The 13,981-nt window shown below is 46.6% G+C and overlaps 1 protein-coding gene across 1 annotated transcript in view; it reads right to left on the bottom strand.

Moving 5' to 3' along the window:
* Positions 1–13,981, bottom strand: part of ophn1 (oligophrenin 1) — a 198,813-nt gene that overhangs the window by 102,357 nt on the left and 82,475 nt on the right. Inside the window, exons 5-8 of the mRNA XM_078211848.1 lie at positions 5,297–5,398; positions 4,099–4,209; positions 2,014–2,118; positions 873–1,002 (exon numbers count right to left, since the gene is read on the bottom strand). Of these exons, the coding sequence (XP_078067974.1) occupies positions 873–1,002; positions 2,014–2,118; positions 4,099–4,209; positions 5,297–5,398 (448 nt within the window). The remainder of the gene's footprint in view (positions 1–872; positions 1,003–2,013; positions 2,119–4,098; positions 4,210–5,296; positions 5,399–13,981) is intronic.

Here is a 13,981-nt window from a genome sequence, read left to right as displayed (position 1 = left end):
ATGCGAGTGAAACACCTCCATCCATCCTCACCCTCGGATCCTTAAAATCTTAAATGAAACATTCATTAGATGGATTTTTCTGAGAGAATAAATCCTGCAACAGTTAGGAACTGGGTTCGAATCCCGCCACAGCAGATGGTAGAATTTGAATTCAATTTTAAAAATATCTGGAATTAAGAATCTACTGATGACCATGAAACCATTGTTGGAAAAACCCATCTGGTTCACTAGTGTCCTATAGGGAAGGAAATCTGCCATCTTTACCTGGTCTGGCTTACATGTGGCTCCAGAGCCACAGCAATGTGGTTGACTCTCAACTGCCCTCTGAACAAGGGCAACTAGGGATGGGCAATAAATGCTGGCCAACCAGTGACGCCCATGTCCCACGAATGAATAAATAAAACAAAACAGGTTGTTAAATGAGTATTGATGTGAGGAGTTATGCTGGAACCTAGTGATCCCTGCTATGTATCTGATGGACAATTGATATTCAGCCAATCGGAAAAATAAATGAAGCACAAAACATTGGAATCAGAGGAAGAGGAAGAATGAATTACAGCTGGAAGCCATGTCGGACCAAGATTGGTTAACCGTAAAAATGGCTGCAATACTGACAGAAGACACTAGATGTCGCCAAGACATGCAGTAACGATGACATCCCGCCCATTGGACTAAATCACAAAACCCTGCTGAAGATGAATCAAATCCATACCATGGCTCACTCCTCAGATCAAACTCTCCTGGAAATTAAAACCAGGAGACTCCGAATGGCTAATTTCAGGAAGGGCAATAACCCCGAACAAAGCAATTCAGGAAAAGCAAAAGCAAGAAATAAATAAATCTGGAGTCCCGGCAAGATGTCTCATCCTTACGTTTCTCCTGAGAGTAGAGGTAGCCTTCGATGGTGGGCTGGCCCGGCAGCTTGCAGGTTTGTGGAGCTTCTTTCATTCTTTTCATGAGATCCTCCATCTCTTCCCGGGTGCCCATGAAGTGATTCCGAGTCTGGGAAAGCAACCAACGCCGTTACAGAACCCGCTGCCTCCCACAGAACTCTCTACCCTGTTTGAACACTGCCGTGTGTCGAGGTACTCCAGAATGGATCAAGTTCCTGAAATTACCAGGAAATACCAACTCGCGTATTCCAACCACTCCACAAGACAATCTGGCATTGCTTGGGTGGGGTGGGCACTGCCCACCCCCCCCCCCCCCCCCTCCCCTAACCCCGACCTCTGGGGCTGGGGGGCCTCCATGACCTCTCTTCACTCCAGTGAGGTTGGGCCATTAGTGGGGAGCTGTTGTAAACTCTGCTGGAGTGAACCACTCCTGGTGGGATGGGTAGAGGGGGGAAAAAGAGGCGAGCTGGCCCAAAGACTTCAGTCCTGGTCCGCTAATCAGATTGAAGTATTTTAATTTGCCCCGATTTCTGGCATGGAGCTGACGACGCCAGAATTCTGGTGGCCGGCAAAACGCATGGAGGTGGTGGCGCCCAGCGGGGAGCCCGCTACACGGCCCGCTTCACTGCTAGAGCAGCACAACCGGCTGGGAGCATCGCCCCCGTTGACTTTGTTTGACCAACATCTCCATGAGTTTATCATAAGAGGCGGAGGTTGGGCGGGGGGGGGAGTGGGGAGCAGTGGGCGAGTGATGGGGTGTGAGGGGTAAAGACTAAAAGGTCTAAAATAGAACAAAACAACTGGAAGAAAAGTCCCAAAGAACCTTTTGACCTCGGCACCTGACCACCACTGTGGCCACCTCCCACCTGCTTCCAGGGGTGGTGGGATTGACACCATCCTGCACCTGCCGACCCCCCCCCCCACCCCCCCCAACCTCCACCCGCCATGGGGTGAATGCAGCATTTAATGGGTCAGAGGTCAGTCTGCCCTGGTGGGAAGTTTTCCCGATTCAGGCTACTCGACTTAGTGAGTCAATCGCCCCCCCCCCCCCCCCCCCCCCCCCGCCCCTCCCCCTTCCATGTACTTTCAGTCACAGTAAATACATCAGAGCAAAACTCACGTGTTGCAAACTTAGCTGAAGTTGCTGCTTATAGGGCAAGAAATCCTGAGTTAGTTCAAAGGTCAAGTGATGGAATGTGAGTAGGCCATGTAGGAACGCCAACACCTGCGGGGGGAGGGGGAGAAAAAAAAAACATTGTTTGAGTTTCAGATTGGGAAATGTTCTCCTACTTTCCTCATCACCCAGGGAAAATTCTGGCCTTTGTTACGAGGTCAAGTGGATATCTCTCCACCCGCCATGATCATCGACCACTCTCCTCAAGTCAATTCAACCACAATGTCATTGGAACGTTATTATTGTGCATGGAAGCTGGGAATTGGGAATGCTGGAAACCGGGAGAGTCTTCCACTCTACATCCAATTGTCAGCAATATTGGATCGGATAAAGCCTGGAGTAACATCTCACTCTACGTTGGCCTCAGCGACAGGCTGCAGCCTCCAGATTAAGACAAGCACCAGCCTCACTAGTGTGTCAATAGCATCTTACATCAGGTAGGCCATGGCCTCACTGAGATCAGCAGTCTAGCACTGAGCAGAAAGGCCATTTTGAAACATGGATTCAACCACACCAAGAACTCAACAGTCAAGATCCCATGGCTCACAGACTGAAGACATCTGTGGAACTCTACTACAGAAGACTGTGGAGGCCAAGTCATTGAGTTTATTTAAGACAGAGATAGATAGGTTCTTGATTGGTAAGGGGATCAGAAGGTTACAGGGAAAAGGCGGGGGGGGGGGGGGGGGGAGAACGGGGATGAGAAATATCATGATTGAACGGCAGAGCAGACTCGATGGGCCGAATGGCCCAATTCTGCTCCTATATCTTATGAATGTTCTCACCATCAGCTTGGGCCTAGATCTGAAAAGTCAGTGTTTGCTTAGTCTTGCTGTAGAGGTCAGCGTCTATTCCTGGTCCAAAACTAAACGGATAATGCCAGAGTCTGAACGAATTGGAGATTTGGACAAAGGAGGTGAAGTATTGGCTGACCGTGTTTCCCAGCTGCAGGGGGGTTGAGGACAATGACAGATAATACACCACTGCCACCGGCACAAGGAATATCATTCATAACTTTGGTCAGGCCTCTTGCTGCAATGGCTGGGAAACATTCCAATGCAGATTTGGGAGCCAACAAGGACATTCGACAGGAAAGGGATTTCAGAGATGGAGCAGGATTTTGCCAACGGGCTTTTTGGAGGCATGGATGACACCACTGGCTTTAAGTAGTCGAGGGACAGTTATTGAAGGGATGGAACCATTTACAATATCAGCTAGCATGTAGCCGCTGACCTACACTGGCTCCTAGACAAGCCACGTTGTGATTTTAAAATTCTTATCCTCGTTTCCAATCCCTCCACGGCCTCTTCCCTCGCTTTCGTGAATGTTCTCCAGCCTCACAACCCTCTAGTATATCTACATTCCTCTGGCCAATGAGAGTGACTGATTTTAATTGCTCCACCACTGGCCGCCGTGCTTCCAGCTGCCTAGAACCTAAGCTCTGGAATTCCCTCCTTAAACCTCATGGCCTCAATTCCCACCTTTAAAAACATTCCTTAAAACCCTCCTCTTTGACCAGACTTTTGGTGGTGTGGCTTACCTCCCAACGTGGTTTGGTGTTGTATAATGCTCCTGTAAAGCACTTTGGGCCTTTTTTTACATTAAGGTGGGTAAATTGGGTATAGAGGGATGTGGGGGCAATTGGGACTAGCTTAGTGGTTATAAAAAAAAAAGGACGGCATGGACAAGTTGGGCCGAAGGGCCTGTTTCCGTGATGCAAACCACCATGACTCTAAGACAGAGATAGATAGGTTCGTGATTGACAAGGGGATCAAGGTTTAGGGAAAAAGGTGGGAGAATGGGATTGAGAAACTTATCAGCCATGATTGAATGGCGGAGCAGACTCGATGGTCCGAATGGCCTAATTCTGCTCCTATATCTTATGGTCTAAGGCTGCTATACAAGTTGTTGAAAGGTGAGCATATTGACAGGCACCAAGGAGCGAGCTGCCTACAACGTGAATGCGCACTCTCAGGAAAGGAAAGACGGGGAGAAACATCTTTATATATTTCCTTTAAATAACCAGCTTACTGGCTCAACCACTTCAAACTTTTTTCTCTCATGAACTTCCTGAATCTTGTACACATATTCCAAAGATGCCTCGTAGCAGTTCTGTCTCTCTTTGTCAACCTGCACATCAGCCTGGATTTAAAATAAAACACAACATTTGTCAGATATCGCAGGAAAACAGACAGCAGAGAGCACCATCACAAGCGATGGGAATGACAGCAAAAAAAAACATTTCAGAATTTTAAGTGTTTTTAAACACATTGCAATTAAATCAGCTTGGGAAAACAATTTTTTTTTAAATTAAAGTATCATGTTTTTATCCAGCCCGTTCACTATCTGAGAGAGATTGTCTGCTCTTTGTAACTTCAGGATCTGTTCCAAGTGCCACTCCCCCTGAGTGGATAAAAGCAAAATACTGCGGATGCTGGAATCTGAAACAAAAATATCTCAGCAGGTCTGACAGCATCTGTGGAGGGAGAGCTCTGACAAAGGGTCATCTCGATTTGAAACGTTGGCTCTAATCTCTCTCCACACATTCTGCGATTTTCCAACATTTCCTGTTTTTGTTCCCCCTCAGAATCTCTACAGTGCAGAAGGAGGCCATTCGGCCCATCGAGTCTGCACTGACCACAATCCCACCTAGGCCCTATCCCCTTAACCCCATCTATTTACCTAGCGAGTCCTCCTGATACTAAGGGGCAATTTAGCATGGCCAATCCACCTAACCCGCACATCTTTCAGACTCTGGGAGGAAACCAGGGCACCCAGAGGAAACCCACACAGACACGGGGAGAACGTGCAGACTCCGCACAGACAGTGACCCAAGATGGGAATTGAGCCCGAGTCCCTGGTGCTATGAGGCAGCAGGGCTAATCACTGTGCCGCCCTAGTAAATGTTGTGAAGTAGGAGTTCCTGATCTCCATGTATTATGCAGCTGCGAGATACAGGGAAGGGGGTGTGCGGGTGAAAAAGCGAAAGATTTTACAACAATTTTACATGAAACAGAGGAGACAACACAAGCTATTTTTGTCTTTTTGTTGCACATCTGATGTAAGCAACATATAAAGAATTTACAAACCAGCACATCTGGGCATTGTCTCAACTTCCCTTTCCTGCTGGAACTTTCTCTTTCATGTTTGTTCAGACAGGAAGAGGAACGTGATGTGGTGGTGTGCCGGGATGGGTGAACTTTGTCGCTGAAAAGAAAATCACCATTACCTCCTGGAGCTGGGACTCCTTCTTCTTGGAGGAGAGACTCAGATGACGGTCGAGTGCAGAGTAGAACTTCTCGCTCTCTTTCTCAAACTTTTTCTTTCTATCCTGTGAACAGAAAAGACCAAGTCACTGGGATTCCACCCCAAACCCCGTGCATCGCCTGCAGGGGGCTCAAGTGCCCTCTGATCATTGTCCTCATCCTCTCGCACTTCCACCACACTCAGGAGGTGGAACTACTAAATCCCACTGCGCTATTTCAAAGATGATCAGGGAGTTCTCCCTTGCGTCGTGTCTTGTGCAGGGATGTACTTCTGAGGCTGTATAAGGCTCTGGTCAGACCCCATTTGGAGTATTGAGAGCACTTTTGGGCTCCGTATCAAAGGAAGGATGTGCTGGCCTTGGAAAGGGTCCAGAGGAGGTTCACAAGAATGATCCCTGGAATGAAGAGCTTGTCATATGAGAAACGGTTGAGGACTCTGGGTCTGTACTCGTTGGAGTTTAGAAGGATGAGGGGGGGATCTTATTGAAACTTACAGGATACTGCAAGGCCTGGATAGAGTGGACGTGGAGAGGACGTTTCCATTAGTAGGAAAAACTAGAACCAAAGGGCACAACCTCAGGCTAAAGGGACGATCCTTTAAAACAGAGATGAGGAGGAATTTCTTCAGCTAGAGAGTGGTGAATCTGTGGAACTCTTTGCCACAGAAGGCTGTGGAGGCTGGGTCATTGAGTGTCTTTAAGACAGAGATAGATAGGTTCTTGATTAATAAGGGGATCAGGGGTTATGGAGAAAAGACAGAAGAATGGGGATGAGAAAAATATCAGCCATGATTGAATAGCGGAGCAGACTCGATGGGCCAAGCGGCTTAATTCTGCTCCTATGTCTTATTGTTTATTCCTCAGTCAATGCCACTAAAATAGATCATCAGTTTATTATCACATTGTGGAATCTTGTTGTGTGCAACCTGGCTGCCAAGTTTCCTCCATTACTTCTAATAATTTCACAAGTATTTCATTGGCTGCAAGGCACTTTGGAACATCCTGAGCTTGTGAAAGGTCCCATTTAAATGGTCCTACATATGTACATATAAACAATTTATACATTATATACAGAAAAATAGTCAACTATGTACATGATCATATATAAATGACCACTTTAGATAATGGTTTTACACACATACACAATGTGTGTATACACAATGGATATATCCATTCTATATATACACACATCTATATAGGACCATTATATATGGTCCTGTGTGTCATATGGTCCTGGGTGTCATATATGTCCATATTGACCATTTTTTGTATACAATATATAATGCTCATAGATAAATGACCCGGCTTGGGTCACTGTCTGTGTGGAGTTTGCACATTCTCCTCGTGTCTGCATGGGTTTCCTCCGGGTGCTCCGGTTTCCTCCCACAGTCCAAAGATGTGCGGGTTAGATTGATTGGCCATGCTAAAATTGCCCTTAGTGTCCTGGGATGCGTAGGTTAGAGGGATTAGTGGGTAAATATGTAGGGATATGGGAGTAGGGCCTGGGTGGGATTGTGGTCAGTGCAGGCTCGATGGGCCGAATGGCCTCTTTCTGTGCTGTAGGGTTTCTATGATTCTAAGAAAATAATCATGTATAAAATGGTCCTATATAAATGCATTGTTTTCCTTTTAAACACCTTCCCCTGATAGGATAATTAACCAACCCGAAATCTTTCACCTTGAGAACCTGTAATATTGTTTTTATTGTTTCATTCCTCAGCAAGCAAGACAATTGAAGACAGATTTAAACCTGACAACAGCTCAACAAGATACAAAGAAGAATGTTCAAGAGGAGAGACAGAGAAAAGTAAAGGGGTCAAGATGGTAACAACTTGTCGTTGAGCTCTGCAGCTAGAACGTAGATATTTACAAATCATCAACTTTAAAACCAGCAATGAAGTGGTGAGCAACTTAAATACAAAACAGACCGAATAAGCAGCCAGGTTTGGAGTGCAATGGTTTGGATTAGAGTGCCAAGTCACTGTGTAATCTAGGGACCCACTAAACAATACATCTCCAGAATCGCAGTCATTTTACAATAGGGCACTGAAACATAGAAACATAGTAAATAGGCGCAGGAGGAGGCCATTCAGCCCTTCGAGCCTGCACCACCATTCAATATGATCACGGTCGATCATGCACTGTCAGGATCCCACTCCCGCTTTCTCTCCATATCCCTTGATCCCCTTAACCACAAGGGCCACGTCCAGCTCCCTCTTGAACATATCTAACAAACTGGTCCAACAGCTTTCTGTGGTAGGGAATTCCACAGGTTCACACCTCTCTGAGTGAAGAAGTTCTTCCTCATCTCAGTCCTGAATGGCTTGCTCCTTATTCTTAGACTGTGAGCCCTAGTTCTGGACTTCACCAACATCGGGAACATTCTTCCCGCATCTATCCTGAACAGTCCCATCAGGATTTTATGTTTCTATGAGAAGACATAATGCACATACTTGCGTTCATAATGACTTAGTACGTGTGTGCACCATAGCGTGTAACAGTGGGTCACACAGATCATTCACAGTTCATTACTCAGTGCGTGTTATTAGCTGTTGTCACTCTGTGTGGGACAATAGCTCATAGCAGGCGTGGGCGAGGGTGATAAAGTTAGCACTCCCAAATGAAAATAAAAACTGAAATTGCAGGAAAAACCCAACAGGTCAGGCAGCATCTGGAGAGAGAGAGAGAGAGAGAGAGAACAGAGTTAATGTTTTGAGTCTGTACGACTCTTCTTATGAGTTAAAGAGAGAGAAATGTGATGGATTATAAACTGTGAGAGAGGGTGGAGAGGGTGGAGCAAAGTGAAAGATCAGTGATCGGTGGGAGCTAGGAGAGATTGAAATAAGGATGTGTAGGGCACGAGGCAGAGGAAGTGTTAACGGCAGTGTGAAGGAGTAGAGACGGTGCTGATTGTGGCGTTAAGGTAAGATAGCAGAATGTGTTCATGGGAAAACAAAGGTCAGTGTTCAGTGAAAACAAAACTTAAGAACAAGCGACAGAAGGCTGACTGGCTGGTGGTGGGGTGGGGGGTGGTGGTAGGTGCGTTGGGACCAAAAGGTTTTGGGATTTTAAAAGAAGAGGTCAAGATGGAGGAGAAAAGGTCTCAGTCTAAAATTGCTGAACTGAATGTTGAGTTCTGAGGGCTGGAATGTACCTAATCAGAAGGTGCGATGCTGCTCCTCCAATCTGCACTGGGCTTCACTGGGGCATTGCAGCAGGCCAAGGACAGACACACGTGGGCATGAGAGCAAGAGGGTGAGTCGAAATGGTGAGCAACAGGAGGGTGGAACACGCTTGCGGACCGAGCGAATGTGTTCACCCAGACTCCCCACTGTGGCGGAGACCGCATTGGAAGCAGCAAATACAGTAGATCAAACTGAAGGAGGTGCAAGTGAAACACTGCTTCACCTGAAAGGAGTGTTCGGCCAAGACAAAAGCAAAATACTGCGGATGCTGAGATCTGAAACAGAAACATTAAATGCTGGAAAATCTCAGCAGGTCTGACAGCATCTGTGGGGAGAGAATTAGAGTCAATGTTTCGAGTCCAGATGATAAAGGGTCTCTTCTCTCCCTACAGAGGTTGTCAGATCTGCTGAGATTTTCCATAATTTCCTGTTTTTGCTGCCCAAGTATTTAGCCCTTGGGCAATGAGAAGAGAAGTAAAACATAGAAGATAGGAGCAGGAGGAGGCCATTCGGCCCTTCGAGCCTGCTCCGCCATTCATCACAATCATGGCTGATCATCCAACTCAATAGCCTGATCCTGCTTTCTCCCCAACAGAAAGGGGCAGCTTTGCTTTTATTAAGCCATAGTTTGCCGCAACCTAGAAGGTTATGGGCCAAGAGCTAGAAGATGGGATTCAGCTGGATAGCTCCACAGACATGATGGGCCGAATGGCCTCGCTCTGTGCCAGAAATGTTCGACTCTTCTAACCTGGTAATAGCGCTGCCGAGTGCGGTCAGCTAAATATTGAGACAGAATATTGGAATACGACACAGGAGGAGGCCATTTGGCCAGTGCATTAATGACAGCTTTCTGTAAGAGCTTTCTATCCAAAACTAGTCCCGTGTCCTTTCCCAACAGCCCTGGAAGCTTCTCCCGTCAAGTAGTTTACAGTAACTTCATCGCAGTGTTAATGTCAGCCTACTTGTGACACTAATAAATAAATGTTTAAACTTTATCCAAATCCCATTTGAAAGGTATTATTTAATCTGCCTCTATCAACCTCTCTGGTAGTACACTCCAGATCACAACAACTTGCTGGTATATACTTCCATGCTCTTTTAGCTGGGCACCTTGGCGATATTCAATTGTTTAGGCTCATGTGATGAAGCCTGGTCAAAAATGAGCTACTGGAATAAAAACAAAGAGTGCTGGAAATACGCCACAGGTCTGGCAGCATCTGTGGAGAGGGGAACGGGAGTTCAGGTTTCACGTCGGACGCGGCTTTTCTTCAGGAAGGGTAGCAACATGGTGGGTTTTGTAAGTCTGAGGTCACGCATCAACCGACTCAAGAGCAGCTTCTTCCCTGCTGCCGTCAGACATTTGAATGGACCTACCTCGCATTAAGTTGATCTTTCTCTACACCCTAGCTATGACTGTAACACTACATTCTGCACTCTCTCCTTTCCTTCTCTATGAATGATATGCTTTGTCTGTATAGGGCACAAGAAACAATACTTTTCACTGTATACTAAGACATGTGACAATAATAAATCACATCGGATTTTATCATCGAAAGGGGAGGGGAGGCGGAAGAAAGGAAGGGAAGGTTAGGGATAGGTTAGAGGGCGGGAAACATTAAATAACAAAGATATCATAGGACAGAAGGCAAAGGGGGCGGTAATGGGTGTAGTAACGAGACAAAGCATTGGTCCAAAGTGAGTGTAATTGCCAGAATAATAAGCAGTTACTGGAGGCAATGCTTACACGCCCCAGCATTAGTCATCAGGAACTGTCAGAGTAAATTGGGGTGGGGGAAGTCAACATGGCAAGCGCCCCAAACACGTGACTTCTTTGGCAGATTTAAAAGCAATGTTCGAATCAGCTGCAGTTCTCACAGTTCTGAGACACAAGGCTGCTCCAATCGATTCTCTCCTGGCCGATTGGGAATGGCAGCTGCTGCCTTGGAGTTGATTCTCTGCGGCGGAGCACCACATTGAACAAAAGGCGACAGATTGCCGGAATTAATTATACCCCATTCAGCACATGGTGGTGAACAGCACATTTACCGCCCCCCCAAAACACATCTCCCATTCTGGATACCGAACTTCAGAATATCAAAGAATATATTACAAAATTAAAGGAGAGAAAACGCTCTTCGGGCAAACTGGTTAAGACAGATATTCGGAAACATTACCAGCCTCTCTCACCAACAACTGACCTCCAGTTGACCTCCAGATATCCTATTTACTGCAATTTGGCCTTGTGCCTAGTAAAAGACAGATTTCTCTAAACACAGTTGTACGCGAGTTAATACATGGCCCATTTCATATATAATGTTATCTTATAATTAAAAGAGTACCAGACAAATGTGTTATTTACATTACAATTACAGCCACTGTGCTTGCCAGCAGTCCTGGGGGACAAACTGGGAACTGCTCCATTAGTCCAATATCCTGTATTTACATCATGCCGTTAACAAGAAGGGCCCCAACATGCCGCACAGCAACATTATAAAGCAAAGTATGACAACAAGCCACATGGGGAGATAGAAGGTCAGAGGATCAAAACCTTGGTCAAAGAGTTAGTGAAATGATGCACTTTCACAGACTTCATTAGAAACGCACAAGATACCGTGCAGGAGGCCGCCATTCGGCCCATCCAGTCTGCACCAACTCATCTCACCCAGACCCTATCCCCATAATCCCACGTATTTACCCTGCTAATCTCCCTAACCTGCAAACCTTGGGACATTAAGGGGCAATTTAGCATGGTCGATCCACCTAACCTACAAATCTTGGATTGTGGGAGAAAACCAGAGCACCCAAAGGAAACTCACGTCGACATGGGGAGAATGTGCAAACTCCACCCAGACAGTCACCCAAGCCGGGAATCGAACCCGGGTCCCTGGACCTCTGATGCAACAGTGCTAACCACTGTGCCGCACTCAAATTTATTTATTAATAAGAAAAACTGTACAGCAGCTAGCACGTCTAGCCATGTCCCCTACACGTCTTCTGCCTAAGAGAGGGAATAGAAACATAGAAGATAGGAGGAGGCCATTCGGCCCTTCGAGCCTGTTCCATTACTATCATGGCTGATCATCCAACTCAATAGCCTAATCCTTCTTTTTCCCCATAACCTTTGATCACATTTGTCCCAAGTGCTATATCCAGCCGCCTCTGGAATACATTCAATGTTTTGGCATCAACTACTTCCTGTGGTAATGAATTCCACAGGCTCACCACTCTTTGGGTGAAGAAATGTCTCCTCACCTCCGTCCTAAATGGTCTACCCTGAATCCTCAAACTGTGACCCCCACCCACTGGGATGATTACTCACTCTGCATCCCGATTGGTCCTTCAAGTCAGTAACCCTTACTCTGCTGTGTTGCTCTCAAAGGGACAATCACCTCACTCATCACAGGTAGGTTTTATGGAGAGCCTGAAAAGAAGGGAAGTGAGATCAAGAGGTGGAGAAGTGTAAGGAAAGTATTCCAGACCTTGGGGCCCAGGCAACTGAAGGCCACCAATGGTGGAGCAATGAAAATTGGGAATGCACAAGGAGGTCAGAATTAGAGGAGCACAGGTATCTCAGAGTTGTGGAGGTTACAGGAGATTACAAAGATACGGTGGGGCAAGTCCACAGAGGGATTTGAAAGTAAATACATGAGTTATGGCCTTTCCATCAACAATGCAAAGCGTGGCAAAGGTATACAAACGGACTGAAAGTGATCTTCCTCAGGTGAGGGGAAAGGAAGAATCATAACCAAGATTGCTTCACCTTGTCTACAACAGTAGAACCAGAGGACACAGCAGGGATTGATTCAAAACTAATCTGCAGACACCGAATGAAATTTCATCAATAGGTAAGTGACTTGCCTCTTGGATCGAACGTGGGACCTGTCGCTGCGTGGGCGGATGATAGGACCCTGGGCAGCATTTTACCAATTAATTGGCCGCCCTAAGACCATTGTCAAAGTGAGTACTGTAGCCAATTAGACAGGCAGAAGCTTGGCAATGCCACCATTAGAGGCGGCCATTGTTGAGGTTGCAGGGAGGAGGAGAGGATGATGTCATGCCATGGCATTCTTCAAGAGAAGAGAATTATATATTTTTAAAACTAGGCTGGGGCAGTGAATTATGATGGCGTAGAGTTCATTGCCTGAATGTTGTGGTGGAAACTAATTCAAAAGTAGGAATTGGATAGATTTGGGCGGCACAGTGGCAAGCACTGCTGCCTCACAGCTCCAGGGACCCGGGTTCAGTTCCCGGCTTGGGTCACTGTCTGTGTGGAGTTTGCACATTCTTCCCGTGTCTGCGTGGGTTTCCTCGGGGTTCTCCGGTTTCCTCCCACAGTCTGAAAGATGTGCTGGTTAGGTGGAGTGGCCATGCTAAATTGTCCACAGTGCCCTGGGATGTGTAGGTTGGAGGGATTAGTGGGGTAAATGTGTGGGGTTGTGGGGATAGAGCCTGGGGTGGGATTGTTGTCGGTGCAGACTCGATGGGCCGAATGGCCTCCTTCTGCACTGTAGGGTTTCTATGTTCTATATACTGGAAAAGGAAATCTTTGCAGGGCCTTAGGGCCTAATTGTTTTTAATGAATTGGCACAAGAGTTGATTGGTCTACTTATGTATGTATGATTCTATGATTTATGGAACACGCTCTCTGTAGGGGGAGAATGAAGGCAGATGATATTGATCCCCTCAAATGTAAATGACACAGATTTGCCAGAAAATATTTTGAGGAAATGTATGTTTTAAAGTTGAGATAGGAGATTTGGGAGATGCAGCACTGCTGGGGGAAACAGGTTATGTTATATCTGGGTCTGGTGTAGACTGACTGAGACAGTCTGATTAGTCAGTATGTTGGCTGCATTGTGCAAACAACAGGGCTGTAGGCCAGGCTGAGATAAACGGACCTTGGATTTTCCGCTCATCCAGACATTCCTGTGATATTTAAAAGCAATGGAACTAAAATTTACAAACGAAATAGATTTAGGACTTAAAACGGAGCTAGGAGATTACTCCCTCCCCCCCCCCTCCAATGGCCTCGTACATAACCAGTATTGAGTGTAGCACTGAGCCACACAGCCCAAAGGTCACATACTAAATTACCCAAGAATGCAGACCGGAGTTCTAGGAGGCAGAAACCTCGTGCTGAAGGAGGCCATTCAGCCCATTGAGCCTGCACTGACAACAATCCCACCCAGGCTCTATCCCCGTAGCCTCACGCATTTACCCTGCTAATCCCCCTGACACTCGGGGGCAATTTAGCATGGGCAATTTAGCATGGCCAATCAACCTAACCTGCACACCTTTGGACTGTTGAAGGAAACCGGAGCACCCGGAGGAAACTCACGCAGACACAGGGAGACTCCACACAGACACTCAGCCAAGGCTGAAATCGAACCCCGGGACCCCAGGACTGAGGGGCAGTGGCGCTAACCACTGTGCCACCGTACCACCCATTTTACTCCATATTTAA

The sequence above is a fragment of the Mustelus asterias genome, chromosome 4 (genome assembly GCF_964213995.1).
Source record: "Mustelus asterias chromosome 4, sMusAst1.hap1.1, whole genome shotgun sequence".
Taxonomy (NCBI): domain Eukaryota; kingdom Metazoa; phylum Chordata; class Chondrichthyes; order Carcharhiniformes; family Triakidae; genus Mustelus; species Mustelus asterias.
Note: the sequence above shows the minus strand (reverse complement) of the source record. Positions and strands in the feature narration are given on the sequence as shown.